Source organism: Arvicanthis niloticus, chromosome 1 (assembly GCF_011762505.2).
Source record: "Arvicanthis niloticus isolate mArvNil1 chromosome 1, mArvNil1.pat.X, whole genome shotgun sequence".
NCBI lineage: Eukaryota > Metazoa > Chordata > Mammalia > Rodentia > Muridae > Arvicanthis > Arvicanthis niloticus.
The window spans coordinates 60,847,179-60,864,199 of record NC_047658.1 but is presented as its reverse complement, the minus strand read 5'-3'; the positions used below and the strand labels follow the sequence as shown (position 1 = coordinate 60,864,199).

At 36.1% G+C, this 17,021-nt stretch overlaps 1 protein-coding gene across 10 annotated transcripts in view; it reads right to left on the bottom strand.

Annotated features, from left to right (window-relative positions):
• Dlg2 (discs large MAGUK scaffold protein 2) overlaps positions 1-17,021 on the bottom strand; it is a 1,841,012-nt gene that overhangs the window by 1,449,441 nt on the left and 374,550 nt on the right. For 2 of the 10 annotated variants that reach the window (XM_076937803.1, XM_076937823.1), the window contains exon 1: positions 8,946-9,280. The exons of the other annotated variants lie outside the window; for them this stretch is intronic. In XM_076937803.1, the coding sequence (XP_076793918.1) occupies positions 8,946-8,975 (30 nt within the window). In that variant the 5' untranslated portion in view covers positions 8,976-9,280. Of the gene's footprint in view, positions 1-8,945; positions 9,281-17,021 lie in introns of those variants that run through there. 10 annotated transcript variants of the gene reach the window in all.

Sequence of the window (17,021 nt, the reverse complement as noted above, 5' to 3'; positions counted from 1 at the left end):
TATATAAGTTCTAAGAGAGCACAGGTTCACCTCTTCCATTCCCTGCTCTATTCCGCTCAGCTCAGAATAATACCTGGCACATAGTGTATACTTGGTAACTATCTTTGGAAGAAATGAATGCTGCGCTTAATCTAATCCACTTTGAGAAAAGTTCTGGAAACTTAAAAGGAACAAATTGGTGTGGAAGTTGGTGAAGATCAACCTAAAAAATGTGAACAATTAGTACATATATGCATGCATGGATTAGTGTAGCTACTATACACATGAAGCACGATTTTATTTAATAAATAAGAATATTGAGACAGGTCAATTAATTAATACTTGCCAACAAGAGAGATAATAAACAGAAGAGCCAATATGCCACATAAGAAATCTAACTCTAAAGGCTGCCCTGCTTTTAAGATAAATTCAGTCCTGCATGACAATTACTGTCAAAACTGTTCCACAGTCAATTCTCTGAGGGACCACGGGCAAGTTGGGCCAATTTGCTTATGTCATTATGATTAACACAAAATTAGTTCTAACACATAAAGACACAGCTCTCATTTTCTACACCATACATTCATGCTAATGGTTATTGAAATGAATTCATGAGGCCCTCTTGGCCAACAGCTCAAGTGAATGCAACTCAGATCTACCACTAAAAGCTTTGCTGGGCTACAAGGGATGGCCAACTGAGACTCTATATCTACCATAATCAGGAGTCCTCATTAGGATCACCTTCTCAAATACTTAGAAGTTTCCACTGCACTATGTTTTCACACAACTCCCCAAATGCTCCCCAATTCCAGTGCCTCTCCCCATACTCTTCCTCCCTCAACCAACCTGCCCCTTGGTTTACCCTTAAAATAAGTTCCACTTCCTCTTTACCAGGGACATCTATGTTTACTCCCTAAAACACTTCCTCTTTCCTAATCTCTCTGGTTCTGTGAATTATAACTTGCTTATCATTTCCTTAGTGGCTAATATCCAAGTATAAGTGAATACATATTATATTTGTCTTTATGGCCCTATGTTACCTCACTTGGGATTATTTTTTCTAATTCCATATATTTGCCTACAATTTTTATGATGCTATTTTTTAAATAGCTGAGTAATCCTTCACTATATAAATGTATCACATTTTGTTTATCTATTCTTCTATTGAGGGACATCTAGGTTGTTTTTAATTTCTGGCTATTATGAATAAAGTTGTTACAAACAAAGTTGAGCAACTGCCTTTATTGTAAGATGGAGCATTCTTTGGGTATGCTTTATGGTGTACAGTACAGGGAGGTACTCCATACACTACCAAAAAGCTACCAAAAACTTGGACACCAACACAGCCACAAAACCTTTGATCTACATTCTGTCCTGCCTGCAAAATATGCTAGGACAATGCTGGCACATAACTTGTAAGGGTAGACAACTCATGTCTGATTTGGTGTAAGGGCTACTCCGTGAGAAGAAATGCATATTTAACACTGCTTGGGTAATCAAGAATGAAAGACTAGACAGCCCTAGTGTAAAACCAAACACAACCAAAACTGGAAAAAAAAAACCAATAAAATGATTCTTAATTATATTCTACTATACTCATATCAATTCATTATCTAGATGTTATCTGAGAAAGTTCTACTGGCAGCAGATGAGAGTGAGTGCAGAGAATCACAGCCTGAAAATACACAGAGAGAGTGTTTGTGTAAATTGAAGGTCTCCATCAAATCCCTTCCCCAGAGCTCAGGGAATCCCACAGAAGAGGAAGCAAAAAGATTTTAAGAGCCAAAGGGGAAAGAGGACACCAGAAGACCACGACCTTTTGAATGAACTAAGCAATGTGCGTATGAGTTCACAGACTGAAACAATAAGCACAGGGCCTGCATGGGTCTACATCAGGTCTTCTTCATAGTACTTTTATGGGACATTAGCTTAGTATCTTTATGGGACTCCTGAGTGTGGGCATTAGTGGGTCTGATTCTTGTGGCTGCTCTTGGGGTTTTTTCTTTCTGTTGGGTTGTCATATCAAACTTTGATATCAAAGTTTTTGCTTAATCATATTATATTATGTCATGTTTGGTTATTATCTCTTAGAAGCCTGCTCTTTTCTAATGAGAGACAGAAAGAGAGTATATCCAGAGGGGAGGGGAAGTAGAAAAGAAACTTGGAGGAATATAGGGAGGGAAAACTATAATCAGGTATATTGTACGAGAAAATAATCAATTTTCAAAGGAAAAAAGTTTCAAAAGCAAGATTAAAAATTTAAACTAGAATTTCATTTTCATTTTTTCAACAATTACTCTCATTTTTTCTATGTAAACAATATTTTACATTATTTTAAATAATATATAAATAAATTTATTTGTTTCCTACAATACTTTTATGGAATAATTATTGATAAACCTATATTATTTTCCTAATTTCAATAATTCAATGGATAAATCCTAATAAGAAATGAGAAACTAAGAGTCACAGAGAATAAACTGAACTGACTTAAGCTTACTAACACACATACAAAACCCAATATTTTATCTTCTGTGTCTTGACATGATGCACATTTCTAAAACTGCCTTTGGTGAGACATACATAAACGCGATGAGACAGGTCTCTCTGGCAGTTGCAATCATGAGTAATCTGCTTTAAGAAAACAATATCTGCAAACATTCAGATGAAAAAAGGATAAGTAAAGAAAGGATGCAAATGAATTCTTCTGTATGTCATGGAGTTAATTGACATTTAAAATTTAGTCTCAATGCTTAAATATCATTGAATTTGAAAGTTTTCTTTATACTTATTTACCTCCTTTGTAAATACACACTTGTCTCATAAAACTAAATTGACATGAAGTTTGTATAAGGACAATCCTTTAAAGCTTATAATTCTTTATGAAATCTTTGACTTTTAGTCACAGAATCAAAGAGCTCATGTAAAATAGCATCCTGGAGGTCGTTTGTCAGAAAAATGATTTGCTACAGTTTTGTCAACAGATAATATCATTTGTAGATGACATTTTATTTTACTTCTAAACGTTTACTGAAGTAGGCTATGACTAGATGCTACAAAATATACAAATAGACTAATAATTAGAAATAAGTTTAAATTAAGCATCAGTTATGTCATTTTTAAAAGTTCTTGAACATCTAGGTTAAAAAAAGAATATAATCCAAAAGATGGCATTGAGAATATGTTTTAACTGAATTACATTGATGTGATTGAACCTGGAGATAAGAAAAGGGAGTAGACTGGCAAGTATTAAAGAGCTAAGCTGGACCCTCTTCTATGACACCTTCTCACTGTGTAAACTGGCCTCACCTTGGAGATGAGACACTTCTTTCCTGGTTAGATGAGAGTAGTAAATGAGTTTTAGTAAAACACCCAGGTCCTCTCGAGTCCCAGGCACTGCATATACAAAATAACTAAGGAAAGAAGATAATACCCTCACTTCAAATAGGGTATGAGAGAGAGAGGGGGGAGATAGAGGGAGAGAGAGAAAGAGAGAGAGAAAGAGAGAGAGAGAGAGAGAGAGAGAGAGAGAGAGAGAGACAGACAGAGACAGACAGAGACAGACAGAGACAGAGAAATGGAAAGAATAGTCATACAAATAAGTCCATAATTATTCATTGTGACAGGTAGAAATAGAAAAAATGACTGTACACTGAAAATGCACACTTTTTAGAAAAGGTATGAGACCTGAAAACTAAATCAAATTTAGATAGGTTAACAGTTATCTGGACAGAATAAGCAGATATTCCTACAACAGGAACACGGGTGCTATTGTTGCTCTGTGTCCATGAATTTATTGAAGGTCAGGAAAGGTAGCAAAGATTTTAAAATACTCTCCTATCCATGTACTTTGACAATCATTAGAAAATAAAACATGGGGGAAAGTGAGAGAAAAGAAAAAAAGCAAATCAAGTTCTAAGTCAAAATGAAATAGCAGTATGGTAAGAACTGGGACAACTGCCTGACTGCCATAGAGTGATACCATACAGGTTTCTTCAGAGTGACAGTGTTGGGATGGTGTGAGATGGCTTACTACACTGAAAGGAAAAATAAGCTATTATATTCATGGTGTGAGTATTCCAAAGCATCATGTGCTGCTAAAGGTCCATTTATTTAACTCTCAGCATCCTCAAAACAAACTTGAATGGTAGGTGCTTGAGTTCTAGGACTGAGAGACGTATAGTTCAGAGAAGGTCGTTCAGTAAGTGAAACTGGGGACCATTATGTTTACCAAAAAGGCATAAGGATCGGTAAAGGCAAATGTGGCAGAAAATTGGAAAAAAACTCAGGTTGGGGGAACAAAATGTGAGAGAAGTTTGAAAAACTCAAGATTTGAAACCATTGAAAATAACAGTTGGTGGTTCCTATCTTTTCAAAAATAATATATATCTCAACTTACAGTATTTGTGGCTGAAGTTCTTTCTGACTCTGCATTTTCTGTAGCTTACATCTTACTTCCCAGCCATACTGACTTCCACTGTGCCATGACTTCTACTTATGAGCACAGTAGACCTTCCTTCAAAGCCTTCCCGATATCCATACCTACCCGTGCAGTAGAAAAGTCCATCAGCTCGGCCGAGTGTGCTCATACCCATTTCCCATCCAACTCACACTCACCTCCCCCACACTGCATATCACTTTACTTCCAAAACTAACAGTTTTCTCATTACACTAAATGATGTGAGAAGAGACTGTTCAGTTTATCCCCACACCTTAGAGTATACAATTGCACAGTAGATATTCAAGAAACACTTGAGAGGATAAAGAGTGAATGGGTGGATGTACTGCCAGGAGAGCAGATGCAATCGTACATCTGCATGAAGAAATAGCTTTGTCTATGAACACAGGGCCACTTAGAAAACCATTTGTTGCCTTGGTGATTTGTTTCATTTTTGCTACATAAAGCTGTGGTAAAATATAAAGTAATTATTTTAGCTTCCTGCCTAACCACAGTTGCAACATTTTTGACTATGAGTTCATTTCCAAAAGAATGCCATGCTACATTTTTCTAGTAGAGTTATAATAAATAATAATATGCCACCCTTGATAATTTACTTTAAATGTCCAGAAACAACATTTATTTCTTCTTAGAAGTGAATTTATTAGTCTCTTTAATTCTTGGAAGAGACTATAAGGTGACAGAAGTAGAGAGGGACATATTACAGAGCAGATGTAGTCTTAATAACATCAATAAAACCTTCTTTTATGCTTTCCATTCTGCTATTTAAATTTCATATGCCCATTAACCTGTTAAATACATTAAAATTAATGACATCATCACACCTTTATTAATAAATCACAGCAGAAATTTAACATAGCATATTACAGTTTTATTTGTAGATTATTTTTTTAAACTTGTTTTCCTGTCTATGGTTAATGGACACCTGGAGTAAGAACCACAACTGCCTTTAAAGTGCTCATGAGCCTGAATATTCTCATTTGCAGAGATAATACATTTTACAGTAATATTAGCCAGAAATAAAGAATGAAGCACCCAGAGACACAGTAAAATATATTTACTGCCGTTCTTTCTACATAATACCTCTCTGGGTCCCCAATGTCACAAAGAACAGACGTACTTTGGTTTTTCAAAGTTTCACTTTTCTTATGTTATTTCAAATTCTACATGTTCCCACATATAGTATTTGGTAATTCTTTCACAGTATAAAACAAGACTTGTGTGGACTACTTTATTTCATTAACTTTAGTGCAGAATATTCTGCCAGTTTCCTAGAGATACTGTCCCCTTGGCCAATCATCAAATACCATGCTTTTGTCTTAATAAAATCTAACCTAACATTCCTGATATATTGGCTATTGATAGTATTATGTTTAAATTATTTAAAACATATTTAGGATACAAGCATATAAAGCATATTATGTTTGTTACTACATTGTATCTAATAATGTTGAGACAATCTCATTTTCCTCACTGGTTATCTTAAAATACAAGGATTCAATAGCACCACTGTAAGTTGTTGAATAAATTATCTTGTACCAAATTTTTTTATAACCTTAGGTACTTTCAAAACTTCACGACATCATCTCTTAGATCTCCTTTTTCAAAGACTGATAAATGGAGATTTTTTAATGCTATACTCAAATTTTAAAGCTAGTTCCAGAATGAGCATTCAGATCCAAATCTCCCTCTAGAGCTCTGCTATTCTTACTCTGCTATTCAGATTTTCTTTCCTGGTTAGCGTTATCTGTGATGAAAGAATATAATCTGAATTGGTCAAAGATGATCAAAATAATGACTTGATCATTTAATGAAAGTTAGCTCTCTCAGTATCTGAAAACACCTTGGGATTCTTGTGTCCAAAATGTCTGTTTTGAGGTGCTTGGTTGACCTACTAGCCTATAAGATCAGGCTTCATTTATGAGAGAATCTGTAAATCAGTCTAAACACAGTAGAACCTTCGAATGCTAAGCAAACAGTTTTATGGAGCAAGATGCATGGTAGAGTTATTTTCCCAGGAGACATTCTAAAATTGTTCTTCTCATTCATCCTACTCTAAAGCTTATCCTTAAGAATGCAGAGCAAAGATATGAGTGATTTATTCTCCCAGAATCTATGGATCTCATAGTGTCATCTGGGCCAAGACAGGAGGATGAGAATGAACTAAGATGCTAGCATAGAGCCAGTGAAAGAATGTGTATATCTGAGTGCTGAGGTGTTCCAATGGACTCTAGAAGAATCAGAAGAGATGATAGTTTCAGCCTCATATAGACCTTCTGCATAAGAAAATGGAATAGCAGGTAGACTTGTTGATGAAGGAAAAAGAAGTTGGGTTGAACTAAGACATAATTAAAACTTCTAACTTGTTGGCATGTTTTCTGCAGAGGGATCTTAGGAAGAGCAGAGCAAGGACATTCTTGGTACATGGCTACTTGGAGCAAGGTCATCATGGTGACTAGTTACTTAGAACAAGGGAATTCCTGTTGCCTGGCTGCTTGGAGCAAGGGCATCCCTAGTGCCTAGGTACTCATAACAAGAACATCCCTGGTGCCTGGCCACTTGGAACAAGGACATACCAAATACACGGGCACTTGGGTGAAGAATTAAAGTTTAGATGGTAGTAGGTTAAATAGGTCAGATTTGTGGTCTAAAGTCTACCAGGCAGTCTCAGTCATAATCTTTTATGCCAACTAACCAGGTTAACAGTGTAGTACAACTTTGTTTCAATATGTTTGTCCTTTAAAGATAATGGAAATGACACTCAAGAATGAAATGAATAACGTAATATCAAGCATAACTCAGAAAATTAATGAAATTTCACAAGTATTTATCCTGTTGAATAACATAATGTGCATAATGAATGAAAATATTGTAATACTGATATTTATGACTTTTACTACATTTAAGACAAATTAAGATCTTAGCTTTGTCCCAGGACCTATGGTCATAAATACCTTGGTAACTGAATATAGGTAACATATTTTCTTTCATGTTATATTATCTAAATTGAATCTCATTATTGAACTACCTCCCTCACTGCAAAAGATAGCCAGTTTTAACCTGTAATTGACATCTGTTCCCAAAGTTTTCCAGTGGTTATGTATTGTGTTTAACAGCATCTGAAATCATTATGACTTGATAACAAATACTTATGAAACACATGTTGCTGATATTTAATAGTATTCTTTCATGAAAAATAACCCCGAGTCCCACACTTTAGGATAAACACGCTTAAATACACATGTTCGTCTTCTTCCTAGATTCCACAAGGACATACATTTTCTGGTTCTCTCATTCATTTTAGTTTGCTTGCTGTTGTTTTTGTTTGTTTTTAATCTGACTTTACAGTAAAAACAAAATGAAACACTATTCAATTGAAGTAAAATAAATCTTCACATGACCTGGAAGTCTGTCAACTACTCCAACTAGATGCTTTCAAATATTAAATCTACTACCATCAACCTGTTTCCATGAGATACCACTTTTAGGGAAGATGCCTAAGAATTTCTGGACTCTGTAAAGGGAAAATATTTAATATCACACACTGTGGAACTTTAGTGGCTTCAAAATTAACTCAGACTAGCGGACTAGTGTGAGAGATCTACACTAGTTTTTCATACTACAGTATTGATTTTCTTCATATTAATGGTGTCTAATCAATGTGATATACTAAAAGAAATGGTTAATAACTTGTGGTGTGCCCTCATGCATATTAAAAATCAAGCTAATGAGTGTCTTTTAATTAGTGTTTTATAAATAAAAATAACTTTTTCCAAATAACTAGTGATTATGGAGTTTAAGCGCTTTTAATATGCTATTTAGAATTGATGACAGAATAAAATCAGTTTGGAAGTTTAATTTTCTGTAAATAACTTCCCCCAAAAAGGGTTGTTTTGTTCCATTTTCATTTCTGCATCTTATTGTATAAATAATTTATTTAATTATAGTCAAAACAGACTCATTCAAAGATTAAATATTGTACTTATTTGTTTTACCTCAGGCCTAATTTTTTTCTTTAAAAGAAATCACCAAAATGCAGAATATTAGAATTCTCCAATCAGGAACAATATGTCAAGCCACAGTAAAGCTGATTGGCTTCTTCAAGCATAGGAGACATGGTTTTTAAATGAAAAGCTAATTAGCCCACTCAGAAAGACCCAGATATGGTATGGTAAAACGATGTGTGAGCTACACTACTATGAGAGATGTTTCAATTACCAGCTATAAATAGATGAAAAAAAAAAAAACCTGCCATTAAAGAAAAAGAAAAACCAACAGACACATTCTCTTGTCATTTGCACAAACACACAATGTCACTTTAAGAAGTTGAAATCACAGAAAGACAAGACCCTTACACCCTCTGAGGGAACAACATGCCCAGCAAAGTAAATTACACTAATCATTTTATCTTACAGACTGGCAGTATCTAGCAGAGCTGTTTAATTACAGGACCGGAATAATAATAGATAAAAAATGCTGCACGAAACAGCTGTGTTTCCTAGCCTACCTTTGTGGTGACAATGCACAGGCAATCCATCCTGGATCCCTACACAGGACTCAGTGCATGGAAATCACACCAGCAAATCAGCAAAGGTGAGGAAAAGCCTTTGGGTAAATAGCACACTGAGAGAAGCAGAGCCTGGATTCTGTACAGAAGGCTTTTCCAAGGGGGGTCCCTCATGGGAAACTCGAGTCCTCCTCCATACAGCTCAATGCAAGCCGGATTCTCCTAGGCACGGGAAAATCCCCTAGGAATCAGATCCGGCAAAACTTCCTGGTGGCTTGCTGGGCTCCGAGGCTGCATCATCTCTTAGCGGATTCCGAGAAGGGCAGCAAGGCTGACGTGAGTGCCCGGCACTGCTCTATCCTGGAGATGAGTGTTAGACCAAGCTCCCGAGAATCACACTTCAGCTCTCGCTCTTGTTTCTGAATTCTGATCTGCTGCTCCGCTTTACTCATAAGATTTCCTTTGCCAAAGTACCCCCCTTTGCCTTCTCTTTGCTGCTAACAACTCTGAGTAAGCACAACACAAAAAAACTACCCGGCCCATCTATCAAAGGACTGTCGTTCGGCTGCCAGAACAGCGGCTTTGGGTAATAAAAAGCTATTTATTATGAGCATGATTCCCGGGAGCCTCAATGACTAGAAGGATGTGAGGGAAAGCAATGGTGCACGCGGTGCTGCATACATCACAGTTGAATTCACTTGCGATTACAAGGGCGGCTGCTTACAAATGACTAACAGCTGGATAAGGAAAAGCTGGCCAGGTACATAAAGAGGCTGCAGATTTGGACGCTTGACTTGGAAAATGTTCAGTTTCCCCTTTTACTTGCTCAGCCAGCCATACGTGTGGTCTACCGCATACAGGAGTAGGCAAACGGCCGAGTATTTGAACAAGAAAGTATATTATAAAATCGGGGTGGGAGGAAGCTTCAATGTGTTTACAAAAGTTCTACATTGCGAGAAAAAGGGAGGAAAAGAAATGAGCTTGTTCCCAAACTTTTCTCTCCTGCCTGATTGTCTACAGGCACTTATTACGTGGGCGGAGCTTTGTGCTCCCTTCTGCAGCATTTTAACAGCCAAATGATTAACCCTCCCCTTCCCTCAAGTCCCTCCCTTTCTCCTAGTGAAGATGCTTGGGGTGCTTGACAAGCATCACTCTCTGGATAATTTACTCCACTCCCCTACGCCCCCTTATCTTAGCTACCTAGGGAGAAACCACCTATGACACTGACACTGGAGCACAGAGAAACAGGGGTAGGAGAGCCAGACAGAGAGGCCACAGCAGAGAGGAAGCCAGACTCAAAACGAGAAGGAAAGTATTGGTGGATCAGAAAGAATGGTGTACACACACACAAACACACACACACACACACACTTTTCACTAGAAAGAAAATTCCTAGTCACCTGGACCACCAGCCACAGTGAAAAGAAACGTCTAGAGACTCATTCATTTCAATTTACTGGTCAAGATAATTTGCCTCTTTAGCCCTCGTTACCAACCCTCTTTTTTTTTTTAAACAAGGTGCATTTTCAACAAGAGTCTTAAGACTTCTTCCTACCTGTCATGAATTATTCAAGTTCAAACCTCAATAACCTCCCGACTGCTAAATAGATGAATGTGTCAAGAACTGACGTGTCATTAGTCTACCAAAATGGGAATGCTGTTTTTAAAAAATTTTTTTTTCTGCCTTAGTTCATAGCAAATCAGATATGTGTTTCAGGTGGGGGTGAAAAGAAACACCTGACTTTCAATTCAATGTAATCTTTTAAAGTGGCTCAAAAATATTTTATGGTTAGAAATAATCTTCTCTGAACTCTTTACCCTACAGGTATAATAAACTCCAGATGATTTTCACATTAAGTAATACAAATAAAACCTATTCTGTGCTCTATTCAATTAGGTAACTATCTTACAGTTCAATGATATGAAAAGGTTACAGGAGCATCATTTTATGTCGTGATCTCCTTGTTTGTTAGCTCATTTCAGTGGTTAATTTAGCTTAATATGGCCTAAGCTTATCTCAGAGGAGTAAAGCATCTCTTTGAGCATCTCTAGATACCTGAGTGCTTCCCCAACACAGGTGGATCACCTAATATGTATGTAATTCTTATCGCCATCCACGTTGGAAATAATTAGCTTTGTTTCCCTCTAATGCTTTAAAGTTGACAAAAGACGTGTTTTAACTAATTTCCAAAGAACTAACTTCCATGCTAACAATAAAGATCAAGTCTCTAAATTTTTAAGTTCAGGGCTTTCTTCATCATATTAGAATAGAGACAGCCAGAAATTAAAAAGAGAATGTGGAAGAAAGGTAGCTTGGAAGTACATCCTGTTTTCCAAAAGAGGGGGGAGGAAAACAGAGTTGGGGAAAATTGGTGAGGAAGCCCAATGAGTCTTCTGTCTTCTGACTGTGGTGGATCACAATGAAAACACTTTTGAACTGCAGGAGTCAGATCATATGAAAGGCAACTAATCTAACATCAGTCTGGGCATTCTGTAGGCACTTTCAAGTCAATCATATGGCACATATAGTTAGTTGGAGGGCTGATAGATTAATGCCTCTATCATTTATTAAATTGAGCTGTTCATAGTTTTCATACTTAGTTTTTATTCTACCTTGCTATCATCTGATCTAGGTATGTCCATTCAAAAAATATACCTAAGAAATTACTGACATGTGCACTCAGTGAACAAAAGGAAGCAAGTCAAACCCTGCAGTCCTTTTAGAGTAAAGATTTGAGCAATGTCTTGGACTCGTAAAGCAGAGGCGTTTAACCCAGAAATCAGGAAGGCTTTCTGGAGGGGAGCCCAGGAAACTTAACTAGGAGTTGGAAGAAAAAAAGAATTCCATGTCCTCTGTTATATTTTAAAAAGGTATGGATCAATAGCATTGTACAGCTTTATACAACCAGCTTCATAAACACATCCAGTGGGACTCTATTAGAGTTGTTTAGTAGTCATTTTACAAACTGTACATCCTGTCTCTGCTTGGGAAAAAATACAGTATTGTTCATATAATGTTAATTTAGTACAAATATATCACATGCTTTACATAGTATGCAGGTGATATATTCACTAGTTTGTATTCAGCACAAATGATTAATTTTGTAAAGTTTGTATTATGATGGTCTGAATAAATACATCATGTTATTTTATTTTGTGTTTTTTACTATATGACTGTTCTGTCTGCGTGTATACCCATGTACCATGAGCATGAAGTGCCCTGGAGGCCAGAAGAGGGAGTCAGACCCCTTGTAACTGAAGTTACAGATAGTTGTGAGGTACCAGGTGGATGCTGGGAATCTAACCAGCTGGTCCTTCGGAAGGACAGCCAATGGTCTGAACCACTGATAATCTCTCCAGCCTGCATTACATTTGAAAGCCTGGTCCGAGTTAGGATGCAGCTCTGTTTACTCCTAAACTTCCATTGACTTTCCTCATATATAAAGATGATAGATAATTCACTGATTTGCCTCAAGGGAAACACTATTTTTAAATGTAACAAGGCATTGGCTAGAAGCACTTCTCTTCTATAGACATAGCACTCCGTTGAGCCTGTGATTTCACAAGAAGTGTTTGGCAAGGTATAAAGCCATATCCTGCAAACTGCTTTACTTGACATTCCTTAAGGTTGAAATCATGCCAGGGATATATTGATTCATAGTTTAATATTAGGAAATTACTATTAGAAATTACTTCCACTAAAAACCTGTACTTTAACCACCAAAATGCATTATTTTTATTTCTTTATCTCAAGCACATTGAAGACACAGTAAAAACAAAATATATTAATAGTCTATTGTATTGGAAGCAAAGCAACCTAAGGGGCAGATTTAAAGAATATCGCTAGTACCTAGCATAGTCCCTGACTTACAAGAAACATCACCACCACCACCACCACCACCACCCCCAAGGGAGGAGGGAAAGCATAGTTGTTCTGTTAAAGAGGCAAGCAGCTCCAGTTACACTGTTCATTTTTTTCTGATAAATTTTTAGACACCTATATGAATCTATGCATACAACCTTGTCCATATGTGAGCCTTACACAGATAAAGTATGAACATATTACATATAATATATAATAATTATACACACACAGGTGTACTCATATAAACCTAAGAAAGAAATATTTTGGTGAATGTAGCCAAAAGTATTTGGAAATAGCAACATTTCCACTGAAAAGTCTAACCCAAGCCAGCATAGCTTGGAATTGTCATGGCTGATAAAGGCGAATATAATGGGGAACTATGGAAGAAGATACTGCACCCTTATGTTGGGACCATACTAATAAATATATTTTAAATAATATCAGTAAAATGGATTTTATCTTAAGTATTATGGCAAATATTTTTTAAATATAATATCAAGTAATGATAACATGCCTTCAGGAGCAGATTATAATCTCCATTTTATGAAGCAGAATGTCAGAGTATATATAACCCACCCTAGGTGACAGAATCCAGGTGACTCCAACACAGCATTTTGCTCTTAACATTTTGTTATATCTCAAATGCAGAGACAGTCCTTGACTCCCTAGGCATTACCTAGGAGTGTGGAACAGATACTCAATGGCCTTCTTCAGCCCCTCATACCCTAGATTCAATGCAGACTAATAACTTGGGATCACACTATAAAAATAGGTGTGTGTCTGGCCTCAACACTGAAGCCTTTTATACTTTCTAAGGGACCTTGAAGCAATGCAAAGAAGGGATGAACTCCACAGTGGAAACATTAGCTCCAATGCAAATAGCAGAATCAATTCACCCACCTGGGTTCCCATCCCTGTCTGTCTGTTCCCCATGTACCCAGGACAGCAGGCACACAAATGACATCTGCAAAGCTTGTTAGCTTAGTAAAATAAATAGACCGCAGGCAGGTCATGGCAAAATGCCTGCCCTCATTTCCAAACTCTCCAGAGACAGGTAGGAAATTAGGATCAACTGGGGAAGGACTGAGTTTTCCAGTGAGTTTCTATTATGAAAAAAAAATGTCAGTGTGATATTGGATCCCAAAAAGAATTAAACAAAAATATAAAACAGAATGCTATGCAACTGCATATTCTAGTCAAGATAATTGTGAACCTATGTAAAATAAATATTAAAAAATCATATTTAATACAACCAATAATTATAACAAAAATACAGAAATTGGAGATGTTATCATTTCCAGTTGAATTGATGATATTATGAGACCAGTTTGCTTACATATGTGACTTGGAACCAAGGTTATCAATAACCATATGGTTTGTAGGTCTCTGGTTACCAAAATCTTAACCACTTCTGAAAATTCAAAATTTCAATAATCATCAATGGTCTAACAATATGGGGTGAAAACATTCAACTAAATTACATACCTCCAACAAATTACAAGTTCTTGTAAACTTTGCTGAACATTAAGCACATTCTTTACGAGGCTCAAGTTCCCTTATTATTATACAATAATATGCATTGACTGGATGGATTCCAAATATCTAAATAATTGTATGCAGGCCACAAATCTCCAAGGCAGTTTCATCTGCAAAGCAATTTTACTTCTAAGTTAATACAAATAACCTCCACAGCATTGCTAAATGCCCTTCCCACACCCCACCTTCTCACATCCTAATCAGACTATTCTATTATCTGTTCAGCACATAAAGTATTTCAAAGCATTTAATCTGTTGTTCATCCTGCCAAGAACTGTCTTACTGGATCCTCACACACCTGGCTCCTTGTCATACAGGTCTCTGTACATATGTTACCATCTCAGTAAGAGCATCTCAAACTGCCCTCTCTAATTAAATTAGATTCCCTCCTAATTTTTATATCAAGGGTTACATTTTAAAATTATTTCCTACATTCCTGTTACTGTTTCAATCTTACAAAGTGTATGTATAAAATCAAGAACCATCACTGGTATTTAGAACACAACATGCTTACTAGATAATTTTTGAATGGATGGACAAAATGCATCAGAGAGAAGTTTTTTAATTTAAAGACAGAATCAGTAGTTCAATGTGAAATTCACATAGTTTTCATATTATTTTTATTTCTAAGTAAGTGGTTACATTATTAACAGTATTCACAAATTAATAAAATTGCATACTTTTCAGATTCAAATTAACCTTTTATTTTTTAAAAAAATTATATTGTATATTATTAAGGTGCATGATACGAGGTCAAAGGACATATAAATAATGAAATGATTCCTATACTGAGTTTGCTTAAGAGGTATCATCTTATATTTCTCCTTTTACATTAATTTTGACAGTTGTGTATATGTATACAATGTATATTGATTTTTTTCTCTTACACACACACACATACATACACACACACACACCTTCTCCTATCTCTCTCCCATTCCTATAAACTCCTCACCATCCTTACAAGTCTCTTTTTTCAAAACCATGAATTTTGGTCATATTTTGTACCCATTTAGCTTAGCCATGCCCACCTATGTGACAGTGAATTGTAACTATCCACTGGAGCCTGATGACATCATCAGAAGGTCCACAACTGAAGACAGTGATTTCCCTTCTCCTAAATCTACCACAATAAACAGTTCTTCATGAGAGGTGGGTCTCCTATTGTTTTTCTGTGTCTGAAATGTACATTAATCACATATATAGCATGTACAAATTTATTACCTCAACTTGTTTCTTGTATCTACTTCTTTGTGTCCTCTGACCCACATTTCCTCATTTTCTCCCCCTACCCTCTTCTCAATTCTTGTTTCTTTCTTTATCTCTGTACATTTGAATTTTATCTTAAGTTCAATATATAATGAGATGAATGCAGTGTTTTACTCTTTGTGGTAGTTTTATTTTACTTGCTATAATCTTTCCTAAGTCTGTATAGGTCTCAGAAAATTGCAAGATCTTATTCTTCATTAGAGAAGAATATCACCCCATTGTGTATATATGACAGTTTCTTAATGGACTTATTTTGTTTCCATCTCTTGACTATGGTCAACAGTGTTGCAATGAACACAGGGTGCACACCTCTCTGAAAGGTGCTGATCTTCTTTGCATTAGGGAAATTTGTAAAAAAATCAATTGGTTGGTCATGAGACTATTTCATTTTTAACTCCTTGGTAAGCCTCCTACTACCTTCTGTACTGCTTACAGCCATCTACATTCCTGTAGTAATGTGCAACAGTTTCTTTTTTCTCAATCCACACTGATATTTGTTAGCTTTTGACTTCTTGAAATAGCCTAACTACCCAAGTTAGTTACTTTTATATCACAGTGACAAAATAACCTAAGAAAACCAAACTAAAGGAAAGCAGAATTACTTTGGCTAATGGTTTCAGAAGTATCAGGGCCTTGCCTCTGCTGTTTCTCTTTTGTCTGTGGTTAGACAGAACACCATGGCACAAAGCTCACAGTAGCACTGATCTGCTAAATTAAAATAGACAGAAAGCAGAGAAAAACAGAAAGAGGGGCCCAGAACAAGATGTACCCTTCAACAACATGACTGGAGGCACCTAACTGTGACCTTTTCAGTGAATTAACCCACTTATGAGGGGAGAACACTCAAAATTCAGTCACCTCTCAGAGGCTCCACCAGCTGAGAATGAACTTTTCAATAAATACCATTTACAGTGGTTTTTATAACTTAACCATGTACCCATTCTATTAAGTGGCATATGGTTTCTCAACTAACTTTTATTTCCATTGTATTTAATAGTGGTAAAAATCTTTGTGTATGTCTACCTGTTGACTGCTCTTACAACTCTTGTGGAGAAAAGTCTATTGAAGATGGATTTATTTTTATTTTCAAATCAGATTATTTGCTATTGAGCTATATGAGAAACCTTTATAAATACTGAGGTATTAGTTGTTTATCAGACATATGGTTTGTAAAAGACATTAATTTCTTACTGAGTACGCTATGATTAGAAATTTTCATATATGTGGTATCATTAATTATTCATGAGAAGCAAATTAGATATAAGTTTACAGCTAAAAAGAACCTAAGACCCAGAAGAACTGACTCATGCAAATTTATATAACTACTGTGTTTGTTAGCCAGCATGGTAGACATTCTCTTGACAAATGTTGAATAAAATAGCATTTGCCATGAGCATCTGACCTGA